Source organism: Rhinolophus hipposideros, assembly GCF_964194185.1.
Source record: "Rhinolophus hipposideros genome assembly, chromosome: 19".
In the NCBI taxonomy this organism is placed as follows: domain Eukaryota; kingdom Metazoa; phylum Chordata; class Mammalia; order Chiroptera; family Rhinolophidae; genus Rhinolophus; species Rhinolophus hipposideros.
Window position 1 is genome coordinate 40013506 of NC_138065.1, and position 18862 is coordinate 40032367.

The 18862-nt window shown below is 34.3% G+C and overlaps 1 protein-coding gene across 1 annotated transcript in view; it reads right to left on the reverse strand.

Moving 5' to 3' along the window:
- HMCN1 (hemicentin 1) overlaps positions 1 to 18862 on the reverse strand; it is a 398907-nt gene that overhangs the window by 271117 nt on the left and 108928 nt on the right. Inside the window, exons 3-4 of the mRNA XM_081026514.1 lie at positions 15929 to 16087; positions 14933 to 15055 (exon numbers count right to left, since the gene is read on the reverse strand). Coding sequence (XP_080882640.1) covers positions 14933 to 15055; positions 15929 to 16087 — 282 coding nt within the window. The remainder of the gene's footprint in view (positions 1 to 14932; positions 15056 to 15928; positions 16088 to 18862) is intronic.

Below are 18862 nucleotides of genomic sequence, written 5' to 3' on the forward strand. Positions count from 1 at the left end.
ATCATATAAACACTAAATATATGAAAACGGTATTACTTTATTAACATCAGAAAACTAGATGTCAGAACAATAAATATCACTAGAAATAAAAGAGTTCATAATGATAAAGGTTCAATTAATCAAGAACACATAATAATTGTACCTATGTATGCACCCAAAAACAGGGGCTCAAAATACATGAAGGAAGACCTAACATAACTAAAAGGACAAACATATAAATACACAATTAGATTTTAGCATCTATCTTGGTAATTGATAGAGTATGTAAACATAAAATCAGTAGCATGCAAATCTGAGAAACATTACAATTGGACCTGACATTTATAGAACACTCCATCCAACAGAAAAATACACATTATTTTCAAGTGGCGATAAAACAAGTCTCAACAACTTTAAAATAAAGTCATACAAAGCATGTTCTTTGATCACAATGAAATTTCATTAAATATCCATAACAGAAAGTCTTCTGGACATTTTCCAAATATTTGGAAATTAAATGAAATATTACTAAATAACTCATGGATCAAAAGAGAAAAGCACAAAGAAATTAGAAAATATTTTAAGCTCAATAAAACTGAAAACACAATAGATCCTAATTCCTGGAATGCAGCTTAAGCTGTGCTTACAGAAAAAAAAAATTAGAGTATTAAATGCATGTATCAAAAAGCAAAAAAGATCTCAAAGCAAAATAATGATCTAATCTACCTTCAGAAATTGGAAAAGAAGGGTAAATTAAATGCAAAGTTAGGAGAAAGAAAATAATAAAGCACAAAACAATGACAGGAACAAAAGAGAAAGGGAGAGAGAAATTAATCAGTAAACCCAAAATAAAATAATTTTTTTTTAGTATCTTAAAATAAATTTTCAAATTTGATAGCTATTTGACCAGACTGATTAGGCAAAAGAGAGAGAAAATATAAGTAACCAATATCAGAAATAAAAGAAGTGACATCTCTACTGATCCTCCAGACATTAAAAGAATAATAAGGCATTATTACCAAAAAAAAAAAAAAAACCTTTTCCTTTTTGTCAATAAATTCGACAACTCAGATAAAATGGAAAAAGTCTTTGAAAGATGGTTTACTAAACCATACTCAAGAAAAATAAATGGTAACTCTGAATAAGCCTATGTCTACTAGAGAAGGTGAATTCATAATTAACAATCTTCCCACATACAAACTCCTAGCCTAGATTGCTCCAGTTGCAATGACTATTAAATATTTAAAGGAAAAAAACTATATATAAATCTTGTACAAATTCTTTTAGAAAATAGAAGAGTAGAACCACTTCCTACCTCATTTGTTTGAGACAAGCATTACTCTGATTTCAAAGTCAGCAAAAACATTACAAGGAAAAACATATTACAGACCAATATCCTTCATGAAATAAAAAAAAAATACATATATTTAACACATTTTAGAAGATCAATAATTTGTTAAATATATATATTTCATGAAGGATATTGGTCTGTAGTATTTTTTTCCTTGTAGTGTTTTTGTAACAGCTCAATAAATTATGAACAACAGGTTGGAACTGTCACTTCACAAAAGAAGATATACGAATGCCAATAATCTCAAGAAAAAAAGTCCAACATTATTAGTTAGGAGCAGAGTGCAAACTAAAATCAGAAAATAGAAACACACTTAATAGAATGGCTAAAATTAAAGAGATTGACAATACCAAGTGTTAACAAGAATGCAGGATCAACTGGAACTCATACATTGCTAGTGCAAATGTTAAATGGTACAATACTTTTGGAAAATGGCTTCGTAGTTTTTTATATATATATACATATATATATAAAGTTAAATATATACTTGCATATAATCCAGCAAATTTACTTTTAATTACTCATCCAAGTGAAATGAAAACATATGTCTGCACAAAGAACCATACGGCAATGCCTAAAGCAGCTTTAAGCACCGTAGACTAACACTGGAAACTACCCAAGTGTCAGACAACAAGGACAGGGATAAATAAATTGTGATATATCCATAAAATTGACTGCACTAAATAAAAAGAAATGAACTAATGATGCACATATTAGTTGAATTATCAAAAACATGTAAGCTAAATTTAAAAACCTAGATACAATAATTTGTGGATGAATTTCAAAACATTAAATGAAAAGAGCTAGACATAATAATTTCCATTTATATGTGATTCATTCACTCATTCATTATTCCAAAATAAGAGTAATTGAACATCACAGTAGGATAAGATGCTAAAAGTGTTTAAGACAAAACTCCTGCCCTCAGGAGCTCACAGTCTGGCACTGTCACAGAGATCAGAGAAACAGGAGAGTTCATATGAAGAAAGGAAGTATTGATCTGAGAGGGCACAAGAATTCCATGGAGAAGAGGACTCTAAGTTTTGAGAGCTTTGTCAATGTTCTCCTTTACCAGCTAGAGATGGAAAATACATTTGTTTAGCCCTTGATGTTTGCCAAATATGAGCACAGATTTTTTTCTGATAGCTTTTGAAGAGCTGAATATATCATAAATAATCATTTCTTATGACTGAAGGCTCAAAGCAATGCTAGCTAGCATTGGCATGGTGGGGGTGGAATAAAAACCCATAAAATAGACTTCAGTTGATATTCAATCCCCAAAACTAAATGTTATTTTTATCACTCTTTATATTCTAATTTCTCAAGTCAGAAAGTGTCTTTCTCTGTCTGACTTATTTCATTTAGCATAATGCCCTCAAGGTCCAATCATGTTGTTGCAAATGGCAAGATTTCATTCTTTTTTGGCTGAATAATATTCCATTGCATGTATGTATGTATGTATGTCATTATACATAAGATTTTCTTCAGCATTCACCATTGTTGGACATTGAGGTTGTTTTCTGAAGCACAGCTTAAAACCACTTAGCTGCATAAGCAAATAATAACATAATTAAAAAACAACTGATTCATTTCTTTGATACTGGCACAAGGACAATACGTTAATTTGCTTCTTATTCTTTCAGGTCAGAACTAATAAGCTGTTACTGTTCCATTAGAGTTTATTCAATGAAGCTTGGCTCGTAGGGTCTCTTCAAGTGGGAGTAAGCTACGCTTCATTCCACAGTTGCATAAATCAATGCATATTTGGAAAGTCTTCATGGTCAATACAGCTAGCCAAGTAAGTTTATGGGCACTTTAAAATAACACTTAAGTACTAATCTAAAACAAAAATAACTTTAAACTTCTCAAAAAAAAGTTATTGAGTCTGACAAACCTTCATGTATTTAATGAATGGTTTTCCATTAAGGTCCTCATCTTTTCTACATCTGTTTAAGCTAGAAATTTCTGAAAGAACAGTTCTCTTTTGAAATTCTGAACTTCTACTTCCAGACCCCATTTAAAAGAGAAAGTATAAGAAGTGAGTGAAATGAAAAAATACTAAAAGCCTTATCCAAATATTTTTGAAGCTGCAAAAATATGCTGGGTAAGTTTTGGGGGAAAAGTACAAATTGGTTTTTATTTTTCAAAAGTTGGGTATTATTGCGTTTGCTTTGGAAACCTCATCTGAAAATGAACTTTATTCTGTTTGATACTGCAGGCTGAATTCACAAATGACTTTTATCTAAAAGTATGTATTGAGCACTCTGCTGTACTCTACATATCTAATAAAAATAAAGGACATTGTAAAAAAAAACAAAAACAAAAATCCAGGGAACCGCGAGCAGATTACCTACTCTTGTGACATTTCTATTACTATAAAATAATTGAAATTCGAGATAAGTTACGTATTTCCTAAAGGAGATAACAAAGTGAATTAAATTTATAAGCAAATGAAATTGGTCCTTTTGTCTGATCTTTCTCTATTCATGAGTTTATTACTTAAATACATTGCATAAGACTGCATTATTTCATTTAAAAAGACTGAAGTGCTATACATTTCTAACTGACCCATGAACTTTCTCCACACCCACAGATTATGCTAATTTAGATATCACTACAAAAAGTCCTTTGTTGTCATGTATCAACTGCCTCACATAAAGTAAATCTGTGACAAATTTCTAGTGGCTCTTTGATACCTCTGCATACTTATTTTTCTAAAACTACAACCATAGTTATCCTAATAATAAGAAGAAAAAAATCCCAAAGCATATATTCTGTGGCAAGAACAATCTGACAACTGAGTGTGTGTTATGTACAAAGAAGATTGTGTTAGCTGATGGATAGGCCAGTTCAAAAAAATCAAGAAAGGATCCAGAAGAGCTTTGGAACAGTGACAGAATATGACACCCCAAAATATGCCTTTGTGCATAAAGATTAATTTGACCTGATTATTTTAAGAAACAGCAGACACAGGAGTAGGCTCTGACTTAAATCAGCATAATAAACCTTAACCTTTTTCTGGTCATCTCCCCAAAACTGGCCTCCCACACACTTTTCTTTTGTCTTTAGCTGAAGATGGTATTATTTAAACCTGAGTTCTGAGCCATCTCTGAAAGTTACTCCTTTTGCCTTGGGTATCTCTCATGTATACGTGAGGTAGACATGTTAATAAACTTCTGCTTGCTGTTCTTTTTTAAATCTATCTTTTGTTACAGAGTTTCCAGCTGAGAACACAGAAGCCCTGTACTTGAGAAAGAAACTTTAGAAGGTGGGGTTTGGTTCTTAATTTTGCTTTTGGATAGGGGAGACTTTCTCCTCCTAGATTCCAAACTCTGACATCTTGAGATGTGTGATTCATCCTTAATCCCTATAGCTCACAGCGTAGAGCCTTACTTATAAACCCACTCTGTAAGTATGTGAAATTTTCTTTTTTTGGTGAAAATGCCTTCATTGTTTTTTTTTTTTTATTTTAAAAATAATGCACACTAATTTTAAAAATCAAGAAAACACATAAAAGAAAAAATATTACAATGACCTATAATTGTATTATCCAGTGATTACCACCAACATATTTGGGTATGACCTTTCTATTTTTTTCTAAAATATATATATATTTTTAAAAACTGCAATCTTACCTGGTATGTACTCTTAATAAACATCATTTGAAGTAATTATAATTTTAATTATTTGTTTTTACTAATTTGTTATTTAAATTTATTTTATGATTATATTATTGAGTTAATTTGTTAATTTTATAAATATTATTTGAATGGACAGTGGCCAAATTTTCACAAATGGGTTCACTAATTCCTGAAGACTTTCTTCCTATTTACAGATCTTAATATTCAAATTGTAAATGGTTTAACCATACCATGTCCTTTTTATGAGTTTATATTTAAAAAGGTGAGAAAGTAACCCGAAAACATTTTTAAATAAATAAATTATGTGTGCCTATTTAAAATTACAACTAAGAATTTTGAATTTCTTTTTCCTTTCTCGTATTCATTCACTCACACCAAAGCTGTTTAAATTATGTAGTAAATGACCTGAAAGTACATTTTTCTTCTGGGGCCTGTAGCAAGAAAGAGAAAAGCCATTTGTAATTTTTGTCACAAAGCCAAATCATAACCAAAAGGTTACAAGAGAGCTCCCAAAAGTACCTCATACCATCTCTTAAAAGATTATGCTTTTATAACCCTATTATAGTTGGTTCATTCTAGGAATGCTTAAGGAAACCTGCAAAATATATGACGCATGTATTCTGTTTCCATTTATTTACCTTTGGTCATAGGAAAAATTTAAAATAAAACTTCCCTCACTTTGACTCTTAACTCTTTCATCTCCTCTTTGCTATTGCAGAAAAAGAACTAAAAATTAGATTGTCCCTGATGGGTGTTTTTATTGATGTTGAACCCAGTGCAAATATGGATAAATCATGATATATAGTTGGCTTTTACATAGGAACTGCAACATGATATCTTCATGGAACTGCTTGCCAATGCATTAGGTAAGTCTACTGTTTTCCAAGTTGACTATTGATTCGTATCACACAAAAACATTGAAAATAAGGCCTGGAGTATTCTTCATTCTTTTTGTATGAAATCCCTGAAACTGCTTTTCAAACAACAAATTCAAATGTTTTCTCCAAAGGTATTAAGCTACTTCTAACTGACACAATTATTTCTGCCAGAGATACTAACCAAGTCTTTTCTTGCAACTTCAAAATAATATTTATCTTCTGTGTGTAGTACAAAAATTACGACTTTTTCTTTCATATGAATAGTAATTATATAATAGAACTCCTGGGTTGGTAATTAAAACAATTAGAAAATTATATAAATTCTTCTATGTCTAGAGATTAATAGCAGCCAATTACCTTGGGCTGGATTATTCAATTATCACTATTAAGGGAAAATACTAGCAGGAGGTATCCTGGGCACAGAAGCTCTTGGGTAGATTGACCAACTGCCCTAGATATTAAAGAGCCTTTGGGAAAAAAGAGACTAAGATTCCAAAATTCTTCTACCCAAGATTTAAAATTTGGTCCTTTCCAAAATTTTTTGGACACATGATTTCACTTGATTTTCACACCAAAAAAAATTGTTTCTGTATATGTCTCTAATTTTAGATTAGATTATTGAAACAGAATTGCTTTCTTAACAATGACTTAAAATCTTTATAAAATACAAATACAATATTTTTTGAAACAACAGGTATATAACCTTTTAAATGTGTTAGTTCTCTTGTTATTTCTGAATTCTAAGATCAGTTGACTCTGGGGGATGTGTGTTTTTAGAGAGAAAGACAGAGAGATAGAAGAAGGGAGGAAGAAGGAGGGGGGTGGAGAGAGAGAGAGAGAGAGAGAGAGAGAGAGAGAGAGAGAGAGAGAGGTTTATTTGACCATAGATATATGCTTTTTCTAAACACAAATTTTAAAAGGAACCTTTAAAATTTAAAGAGATAAAATATGAAAGAAAATATCCAAATTGTTGATGCTTCACTAGAATTTTATTTGCTTCAACTTTGCAGATTTTTCCTCATGGTTTCTTGTGTTACTTTGTGGTTCCCAATAGGTCAACTCTTCAAGTGATCGTGGTCTCGGACTTCAGTGGTAAACCACTTGTTTCAGTTTTAACTATCAAGCACCACGACATTTTTTCTCTCAAATCAAATCTTTAGTTTCCACCACAACTCCAGTAAAAATAAAGACCGAGCCCTCTACATGAGGAGAATAGATCATCTCTTTCAAGCCAGTGCCAGCTGGAACAAATTTTTCAAAGACTGAGGTTGATGCTATAACTTTGTGATAGTTAAGACTCTTGAAAACCCAGAGTGAGCTACGCAAGTAATTGGTTGATGTAGTTAAAGCGGACATCTCATAGATCGATATTTTATTTCAGTTTCTAATCAAAATAGTCAACTAAATAAACAGGTTTATTTCTTTTTTCTATGTGTTTTTGACCTGCTGAATGCATGTAACCTATTGACTAACATTTGCTCTTAAATAACATTTCTTTTCGGAAATATTCTTTCAGTTATTTATATAATCTTCTTTCTCCTTTCTCTCTTCATTTGTATTTTAGGAAGAAGCTTTAGTGAGCAGTATCCATTCTGTTTTCTGAATTATAGACAAGTAATACCAGGGGCTACATATTATGATTGTCTTCTGAAGGTCTATGGGGGAACACTTTCATACTGAGCCTTACATTTCACAGGCAGTGAGTTTTCTTTTCAAGATATGACTTCTACTGCTGTCATCGAATGGACTGCCACAGATTGCAACAAGTGCTTCCAACAGGTCCCAGAGCCAATACACGAAACCATGCAATGGAAGATGCACATCCACTTTTTACAGGGTTTATCTTTTTAAACATGCACCCTCCACTTCCCACTCTTTCACAATGTGGGGAGGGCTCTGCTGGACTCTTGGTATTTTTGGCCTAAATGCAATTCTATTGAGGAGAGTCATCTTTTTTTTTCTCCACTTGCAAGGAATATTATGTACTTTGTATACTTTAAATATCATTTTGAAAAACTGTTCACATTCTCAGAGACCTATGAGCAATAATTGTTTGAACCAATAAATTGTTATGTTTTGCTTTTTTTCTAAACAAATGGAAACACAAAGCACACATGGTTGCGTTTTAACTATATTAGTGACCAATAAAGCTCTGTGCCTGGAGTATTAGCATCCCCACCACACACTCATGAGGATAACATGTCATTCTTAGCATAATGATAGAAAAATAAAGCATTCCACTGAAACTAAGGTAAGGGTTCCTTTTTTGGCGTGTTTGTGCATTTAGAGACTTCCAAAATATTTTAAAGTTTGAGATCTGAGCTTTCCACTTCCTTTTCAATTTAATTAGGTGAATTCAAAGAAGGGATAAGTGGAAACATTTACGCATTGTTTCCACACATTTCCTGTAGCATTCTGCAACGTTATAATTGTCTCTGATACATTTTCAAATTTCAGAGGAAACACCCGTTTCTACTTATTTTCAAGGTCAGTAATAAGGTTACATTTTTAAATAATGTCTGAAGTGAAACTCAGAATAAGGGGAAAAAAATGGCAGGTACCTCATCTCAATTAATTATTAATTGTTCAAAACCCTGGGTTTCAGATTCTCATCATTAAGCACATATGCAGAAAACTCTTGGTCAGAATTCTAGTCACAAGTGGCCATCAACTTAAACAGCAGGAAGGGGCTATGCCAAATTCATACTCCAGCAAAGTTGATAGTTTTTTTTTTTTTAAATATCAATATTGACCCCAGTGAAAATGAATATAAAACTAGCTAAAGAAGTATATCCAGTAATCTATGAGGATTTTTATTGTCAGGTTGTTGCTATTTTTCACAGATTGGCTGCAAAACTGTCACTTTGGTTTCCTAAATTTTAGCTGCTTCCTCTAAAATATCTAGTGAATTCAATTCTTTCTTTTCCACTGGAAATTCCTTAGTGGGAAAAAAAAAAAAAAAAAAAAAAAAAATATATATATATATATATATATATATATATATATATATATATATATATATATATATATATATATATATATATATATATATATATTTTTTTTTTTAATCTTAAAGTCCCCATTCCCGTTAGAGACAGAAGATAGGATCATCTGCTCTGTCTTCCTCCAGAAGAATTCCATGGACCTGTCCATTGCTCAGTGCCAGGATCCTTCTCAGTCCCAAATCCACCCCCACCCCCCTTCTCTTTCCTGCAGGAGCACCAGGGGACTCTGCCTACTTTCCTCTCCTCTCAGTAGCTCTGAATACACACATGCTGACTGCAGGGGAACTTGCAAGGGAGTAGCATTTATTTTCCTTAGTGATTCCTATACAGCGCATATTATGTTACTATGTTATTGTTATTAGTGTTTTATAGGTCACCAATATGGTTAAATGAAGCCAGGTGTATATTATGTTTCCACCTGTTTAGAAAAAAACAAAAAATAACATACTTGATTTTAGTTTAAAAACTTATTTAATGGCCATAGGCCTGTTAGGATTAAATGAATGCACTCATCACAGTGCTTGGAATATACTAACTACTGTACAAGTGTTACCTATATTATTATGACTATTATTGATGTTATTCCTATTCTCAGAATAAGCAGTTAGATCTTTTACATTTTTAATGGTATTTTTGTGATGTGAAAGTAAGAAAAAATGACAAATACAGGTAAGTTGTAAAAGTTTGAGAACCTTACAAATGTTTTTAGTAGTTTTGAGTCCATTCTCCCTTAGGTATTTATTTCTAAAGTGTGGGTGGGGGTGGGGATGTACCAAAATACTCTTCTCCTTCTGAGCCCTCATAGGAAAACTGTACCCCTAGGACTACAATCAAAGCAAAACCATAGGTGCTTTACTTAACAAATGAGCCATTCCTTGTTCTAAGAATCTCTAGGGTGGGCGATTTTCATTCTCCTGGCCTTTATTCAACTTACTACATGCACTTCTTATTCTATTGTCACAACAGTCCTAGGAGTTAATGTGCCTGTTTTCACATGAAGAAACAGTCTCAGAGAAGTTGTACAGTTGTATAAAGTTGTTCAACTAGCGAACGACAGGGAGGTCTTTCAAACCCAGGTCTCCCTGATTCTAAAGCACCAGAGTTTCCCATTATAGCATATGGCCTTTGACCATCTCATCCTTGATGGACACTAAATATATATTTCTTTGTCTTAGGGAAAATTCTTGAAATGTTGCTGGAATATTTTGACTAACATGTGTCACTAAATAAAAATAATAGCAGTTAATATTTATTGATGTTCTAAACACAACAACCTATGAGGGAGGTACCATCATTCTCATTTGACAGATGAGGAAATTGAGACAGAAAACTATGTAACTTGTCCAAGGTCACATGACTGGGGTATGTGTCATGGTCCAGAGCCTGGAGTCTTCATCACTACACAGTACTGCTTGTATTGGATATTTTCATTTTGTCTCTCCCAATCTGTTTTCGACCTTTTTCCAGAGGGTTTGTTTCCTGGGATACTGACCTTTATGGAATGGCTCCGCAGGGCAACTTGTTCTCCCATTTTCCAGTTAGACTGGGGAAAATGGAAGTCACCAAGAAATGAAAAGGGATGAAGAATCATCCAACTACCAATAGATCTCTGTGTTAGCTTCTTTAACACAACAAGTATATTATCTGTGAGTAACTTTGAGATTTCAAACTTGGACTTTTCTTATACCAAAGGAAGCATTAATTACATCCATTGACAGTCATCCAGTTTACAAAGAATGGAGGGGTAAGACTGTTTAGTTCCAGTTTCATCTTCAAAGGTGAATTAAGTACATCTTTGAGATGTGTCTTAACTTGTACTTCTAAAATGTAATACTATACAGTGATTTATAGACTTCTTATGTTTGGCCAATTAATTTCTTCACTGGTTTCCCTTTTATGTTAAATAAAGATGAAAGATACCTAGGTCTTCTACTTAATCATCATTATTTAAAAAAAAAAAAAACAGGAAGAAAAAAATTCAAACTGGCTCAAGAAAGAGTTGATACAAAATATACCCCACTAGGTTAGGAAATTGATGAACTAGATTAAGAGGGTAAAGCATAATACTCTACAGTTTCCTTTAAAAACAGCAGATTAAAAAAAATGCTCTTGAGTAAAATGAAAGGACTCAGCATGTGTCTACGAAATGCACAAATGTCACTGTAGCATGTAGTGTCCCTAGAATTTATAATGTTTATATAATAGGAGAATTTGGAACAAGAGAAAAGAAAAATGGCTAAATTATGTACTAAAATTTTTGTAAATCCAATTTTAATGCTGTCACTCGGCTTTTTGTTAGCAAAATCTTCCACCGTGGTAACTTTCTATAAGCAATATATTGGCTTACACAATTCCAATAGCCCCTTCACAATATCTTTTCCTTACACACAAGAAAAAAGAAACCCTAGCCTCTTCCTGGACTCTCCCACTCAAATTCATTTCCTAGCAACAACTAGCCATCTGGTTTCTAACAAACACACTGGCCCAATTTCCTCACTTTGAAAGCAAAATAACAATATTACTAGGATTATAATAATATTTATTTGGCCCTTATCCTGCACCAGACTTTGTATAGGACACTTTACATACATTATCTCATTTAATCTTACAAGGATTTTCTGAAATGGATAATTCTATTATCCTCCTTTGACAAACAAGGAAAACTGGGCCTTGCAGACACTATGTCACAAAGAAATACAGAATTTTTATCAGCTAGAATACATTTATCTTTCTTTTTTTTTTTTCAGGCAGGAGAAGAGGTTGCAGATCCCGAGCGGGAGGGGGTCCTACATGGGGGTGCCCAGTGACTGAGGCAAAAGCTCTTACTTTTATACCTTCCCATGCCTGTTTGGGGAAGGCGGCGGAGCCTTCTAATTGAATTCATCTATCAGGTTTGTCCTGTTTGCCCATCCTGAAGGGATTAACGAAATAACGCATTTCTATCTATCAGACCTGCTTCTTTGTCCAGCCAAAAGGGATTTGAGATTATCTATTAACCTCAAGGTGTATTCTCATGTCTCTGTCCTGGAGTGAAGGAGACATTCCAGAATCTGGAGTTTCAGGATATGGCTGCTTTTTTGTTTATTCCGCCAGGGACCCCGCTGTCTACCTAGCAACATGCTAACTAACCTGTCTCAAATTCCATATGTAATACATTTTTTAAAGTATTGAGATACTACTCACACTCTTTTTTTCTTACCAACTCTTCAAACTCCAGTACATATTTTACACATATTTTACATGCCCATTTGAAGTTCATATTCATTTCCACTGCCAAGCCCATGCAACCCCTGATCTGCTTTTTCTCTCTGTAGCTTCACTTTGTCTAGACATGGGTACAAATGGAATCATTCAATATATCTAGCTTCTTTCACTTACCATAACATTTTTGAGGTTCATCTATATTGTAGTACGTATCAATAGTTTGTTTTTATTACTGCGTAACATTCCAGTGTATGGATATATATCACAATTTATCCATTTATTAGTTGATGGACATTTGGATTGATTCCAGTTTTTTACTATTATAACTAATGCTGCTGTGAAAATTTACATACAAGTCTGTGTGGACACATGTTTTCATTTCTTTTGGGAAATTATCTAGGAATAAAAATGCTAAGTCATGCAGTAAATGCACATTTTTCAAGACACTGCCACACTGTTTCTGAAGAGATTGTACCATGGGATGCATTTATCTTTAGATAACTGAATACTCAACTCTAAGTAGCTTAAGCCAAAAGATCATTTCTTTAACTCGAGGCTGAGTAATAGGGTGGATTTGAACGTTGACTTAATCCAAAGGTCTTGGATTTTCTTAGCTCTTTATTCCCCCTTGTAGTTGTTTCATCTCAGACTCGTATGAAGATGCCTGCATCAGATCTGGAGTTCACATCCACGTAGGAAAATAGCTAGAACAAGAGGACTTGTCCAAGGCATCCTTAGCTAAATCCCCCTTGAGTCTAAATGGCCCAAAGTGGAGGCCATGACCTTGCCCATACCAATTGGTGAGGGGTTGGAACTGCTATGCTTGAGAAATAAATTAAGGCCCATCCCCATTGGCACCAAACTCCAGATTATAAAAATAGACAATTTTAGCAATGCTTCTCTCTAGTCCTAGTCTGCGTAAGCTAAATTGAAAGATAAGAATGTCTGTTGATGATGTGGGAGAGAAACACTACTAATAAACCCCTGGGTGAAATTTCAGTGATACATCTACGCAAAATTCTCTGCAATAGACACCACATTTTTGTAAATGGTAATTCTTGTAAATTATTTGGTAATTATCAGAATTGTTAAAAATATTAGGACTACAAAAAATTATGCATCATGCTGTTTATTTAATAAATAAAGCGTGTGCTTCTGTGGGGCTTATTTTGCTGTTTAAGGCAACAATATCTTCAATTTGTTGTAAGTCAATTTCCCTGGGTATATGGATACAAATGGGGTTACAGTCACGGGACACACCATGTTATTTTTTAGTTCTGTGGCCCAATGTTGAATAAAGTCTATGGTTCTCCTTAAGTTTCACCTCATTTGTACTGGGAATCTGCAAGTGGTGCCTGACTGCTCACAAACAGATACAAACAATTGTTTTTTCAAAGGCCCTGAGTACCAGCCATGTCTCTTTTCGCCTCTCTTCTCTAGTACTTTCTGCTGGGAACCACCGTGTCCACCGGGCATGACATGCTCTGCTGACGCCAATGCCCCATCTGTCTGTACCAAACTCCACTGTGTCTTCCAACTAAAAGGTTCGCAACACCATAAGTGCATAGTGTCCTCACTGATACAGGAGAGAATGACGCTCTTCCTCACTCGTGCCCTACTTTGTACCGATAATATTGATTGTACCCCAGGGTCTTACACTATTCCAGATTAAAAACAATTTCAACAGTGACCTCTCCCTCACTAGGGTCAAGCGCAGTCTGTGGGATGGGACAGGAAACCCAGTTCCTGAGAGTCCTGCACTCTTCTCCAACTTTTTCTTCCCAGGCTCCCAAATGCTCATGCAAACGTTTACACAAATAACTGCGAAGGGCTTCCCTAATGTCAGGGATTTCTGAATTGTTACAAAGGACACAATATGGACTCAAGCCACAACCCCCTCTAAGGCTGTTTATTCCAAGAAAAAACATTTTTAGACTAAAGTCACCTTCCAGGTTTGTATATCATCTGTTGATTAAAAAAAAATACTTTTGCTGGATTGTTTATTCTAGAACTTGCAATGTCCTACTGGTTCCATCACAATGTAATAGGAAGTCTTTAGTTATAAGAGGACTACTGAACCATTTTATTCAAGACAGAAAGGAGACTACCATGTCATTAATAGAACGTGGATAGATAGAGGGGCCACGTCAATCAGATGTGAAGTATACCCATATACAACCTAATCTTTGTACTGGCATGTTCCTAGAAACTTAAGTGGGAGTCAAGTAAATATATAAATAAACACAGTTGCACTAAACAAGGCAAGGTAAGGTAACAAAAGGCCAAAGCAAGGTAACAAAAAAGAGAAAAAAAGAATCTTGACAATCAGACATATCTCTAACACTTTTAGAAATCACCAAGATTTTCATTGTATACAAGTGATAGATTTTGTTATCATAAAAGTTTTTAGATAACTAAGTAGTTAGTTATAGGTTTTTACTTTTAATCTGAGACATCAAACTTCTTTAGAATTTTGCTCAACAACTTACACACATTCTACGTCACTAAACAGTCCAGCCTCCTTTTATCCACGCCAAAAGCTGTGCATCAGAAATGCAAATTCACCTTATTAAACAAGAACAAACTATAAAATTGTTCAAGTCTTACTAAACAAATTTTAAACACTATTATTCTTAAATTTAAATAATTTGTCAGTATAGTATCATACGATCTAGAAATTAATACAGGATACATCTATGCTTCTCCACATTGGTCTAATGACTCTACTGACCTGTGGCCTAGGGGAAAAACAACAACAACAACAACAAAAATCTTTTGTTCAAAATGTTTTTTAAATGAAATCTGCCACAATTAGATTGGCCAAACTGATTTTTGGTAGCGAGTAATAAAGCAGATCCACTTTATTAAACTGACCTCATTAACTTGCTTTTTGTCCAGGTGGAACACTTGACCAGAACTTGTAGAGGCAATTTCTTCATAGACTTTATAGCCAATATGGCTCCTGTCATCACAATCTCCAGTGAGCACAAATACCACCTACGATTTTTTAAAAAAGAAGACAGTTTAAAGGGTTTTTAGAAATCAATATACATATACTGAGCACCTATTATGTGTTAACATACTACTAGGCAAGTAGAACATATATATATATATATATATATATATATATATATATATATATATATATATATATATATAGTATTATATATATATTATTCCCTATATCCATGGACTTTGAGAAAGCTATGGAAATTTCTCTTACTAAACAGGTAGAGCTCATTATGTCACCTTTGAATCAAAGCTTGGGTACATGGCTTGCTTTGGTCAGCAGCATACGACAAACAGGGACATTCTACCAGTTCTGAGCCTACACTCGAGGCATTGCATGTTTCCACTGGGTCTCTAGTGTTTCTGCCTTGTCCATGTGAAGAGTATGCCTTGAGTAGCCTCCTGGTCTCAGAGGAGAGGCAAGTCACCCCAGAATTAGGCCTACATAAGCCAAACTCAAACTATTCTCAGACATTCTAGCTCAAATGAGCCCTGCAAACATGTGAGAAATAAATGATGTTGTTTTAAGCTACTGAGAGTTAGAAAGCTTATTATGCAGCAATAGCTAATTGATACAATGAGTAACTCTGACTCTGACAAAATTCCACATAGGAGAGGTGGTATTTTAAACACAGGTCTTTTTTGTGAGGTCTACGTTTCTGTCAGTTATAAGGATACAATGGCAACAAGCACCTTAATTAAGCCCCAATCATTCCTTCTCTGTATTGCAGTACGCATCTCTGGCTCAATAGTTGTAATTATTGACATGTGCCACGCATAGTATAGTCACAGAGCAGAGGCAACCTCTCACGTGCAGTACTACTTGCAGCCGTGGAACATTTAGGGCTGATTCCTACTCACTTGTGATTGTTTCTGTTGTATCAGTTGCAGCACCTCGTGCGTGAGCCGATAGTCCTTGGACCGTGCGTCAGTGAAAACATAGATGAAAGAACCAGGAAGAGAAATTTCCAAGGCAATTTTTATAGCTCCAATACTCATTTCTGGACAATCTCCACCACCCTGTTGAGGAAAAGTGAGGGGGAAAAATGCAATTATTTCATCAGTAGGGAAAAAAGGGATACTTTTGTTACGAAAGTTCACTTTGGGTGCTCTAGAACTGAGCAAATTCTCTTCACTTTCACTTTCTGTCGGTTTGCCACTGGATTAACCAGTTTGGTACGAGGAGATGGAAAAGATATGAAGTGATGTAGAGATGGAAAAACCTGCACTTCTGAATAAATTATAAATTCACCCAAAATACACAAAATAAAAATTGTTACATACATAAATTTAGTTAATTAAATGTTGATTCATTTTACCATTCTCTTACATGACTATTTCATATATCTCCTCTTTTTACTCTTATTTGATGACCTTGCTTCTACTGTAGATGGAAGCAATCAGAAGAGAACTTTCATGATACCTATTAATCTACCTGCAATAGCACCCAGAATGAAGGAATCATTTATGCTCAGACCTAATGCTAACTAGTCACCTGAGCCTACCGTAGTCAAGGACGTGGCTCTCGTGGCTATCCCTTCTCTCTACTCCACCAGATATTTCCTCTTTACTGGATCATTCCTCCCAACAAGCAAACATACGGTATATGCCCCATAACCCAAGTTTTTGCTCAGATGTTATCTATCAGAGCAGCCTTCCATGACAATCTTACATAAAATGCACCTTGTGTCTCTCTTTTCACTCTGCTTCATTTTTCTTACAAACACATGATCTCTGAGTTTTATTTTCTACTTGAACAGGCTCAATATACAAGGTGTGATCAAACAATATGATGTTTAAATTTTAAAAATGTATTGGAGTTAAAGACACATAGCCAGTAATGCCCCTCAAATTACTCCCCCTTGCTTGGAATACCCTTATCCCACTGTTCTTGCCACTTGCTGAAGGAGTTCTGGAAGTCCTCTTTTGTGAGTGTCTTTAACTGCGCTGTCATGGTTGACTCGATGTCCTGAATCATTTTGACTTTGGGGAAGAGCCAGAAGTTGCACAGTGCCAGATCCAGTGAAAAAGATAGATGAGGACACACCATAATGTCTTTATTTGACAGAAATTGCCATACCAGAAGCGATGTGTGACACACAGTGTTGTCATGATGGAGGATGAAGTAAAGACAGTCACGAAAGAGGACTTCCAGAACTTCTTCAGAAAGGAGCAAGAACGATGGGATAAGTGTGTTTGAAGCGAGGGGAAGTATTTTGAGGGGGATTAATGGCAATGTGTCTGTTACTGTAATAAAATTTTTTTTTATTTAAGCATTCATCATAGTTTTTGATCACACCTCATATTTTCCTAAACAAAAATAATCCTCAGTCTAAAAGGAATTTTTATATTTATTTCCTTCAAAAATAGATGGTAAGAAGAGTGAAGGGATAAGGAAGTACAAATTGGTAGCTACAAAATAGTCATGGGGATGTGAAATACAGTATGGGAAATATAGTTAATATTATTGTAAAAACTGTGTATAGTGTCAGATGGGTACTAGACTTATTGGGGGATCACTTCAAAAATTACATAAATGTCTAAGCACTATAGTATACACCTGAAACTAATATAAAATAATATTGAATGTCAGCTATAATTAAAAAGTAAATAGTCACAGAATGTAAAGTATAGGGAATATAGTCAATGGTATTGTAATAGCTACAAATATAGTCAATATTATTGTAAAAACTGTGTACAGTGTCAGATGAGTAGTAGACTTGTTGGGGTTATCTCTTCATGAGGTGGGTAAATGTCTAATCACTATGTAGTTTTGTACATATGAAACTAATAATAAAAAAGATAGATTTAGAGATGAAACTGTAAGCATGTAGTATTTACAGTTTTATGTATTATATTTTAAATTTAGGATTATACTTTGCTTATGGTTCCATGTCATCAATGTTCTTCAAAATCACAGGTTTTAGTGATAATATTTAGCTCATAATACTCTATAATGCCTCCATCCCATAATTTAGTCAACCATTTATCTACTGTTGAACATTAATGCTTTTACAACTTCTCCTCTATTATAAATATATAAATACAAATATTATATCATATCTGAGTATTTCCTTAGCATACATGTCAATAATTGCAGGGCCAAAGGGATGGACTTTCAATCAATCTGCTTTGAGCAATTAATAACTGTCCTTGCTAGGAGAAGCATACAAAAATGAATAAGCTAAAGTATCTTGTTATCAAGGAGCTCATAGTCTAGAAAAGACAATCAAATAAAAAGCACAGCAGCTTGCGATCACGGAGGCCCTTGTGATTCCCCAGTCACCAGAATCCAACATGTAAGATCTCTTTCTCAAAAAGAAAATAATGATTCAATGAAAGGGATAAGGTTTTATCTTTAAACTCTTGGGATTCTGCTTGATTCTCCTATTGGGGATTTTCCCCCAGACTCTAAACAGCGTCAGATTCTGATAGAGATGTCTTGAGCGTCATAGATCTAATCAGAGTCATAAGAACGAAGCAGTAGGATCGTTTATCCTGTGGCCTGGACAAACCGAAGAATATTTTCTTGCACTGGATCCCACTCAAAACTTCTAGCCATTGAGTACCATTTCTTAAGTGAGTTGGAAGAGAGCAACTGTTAATAAATGCTTCTAAAATTGGGACACCCATTAAATATTATGTCACTTTCTTAATAGTAGGGAGCTGGACGCTGCAGTAACTTAATCTTCACTTTTGAGACGATATCAGCTATAGACTCCCAGAAATTTTACTGAGTTAGCAGTCCCTTCTATTTTTGCAGGGCTTATCATTTATCTTCTATTACTCATGTGC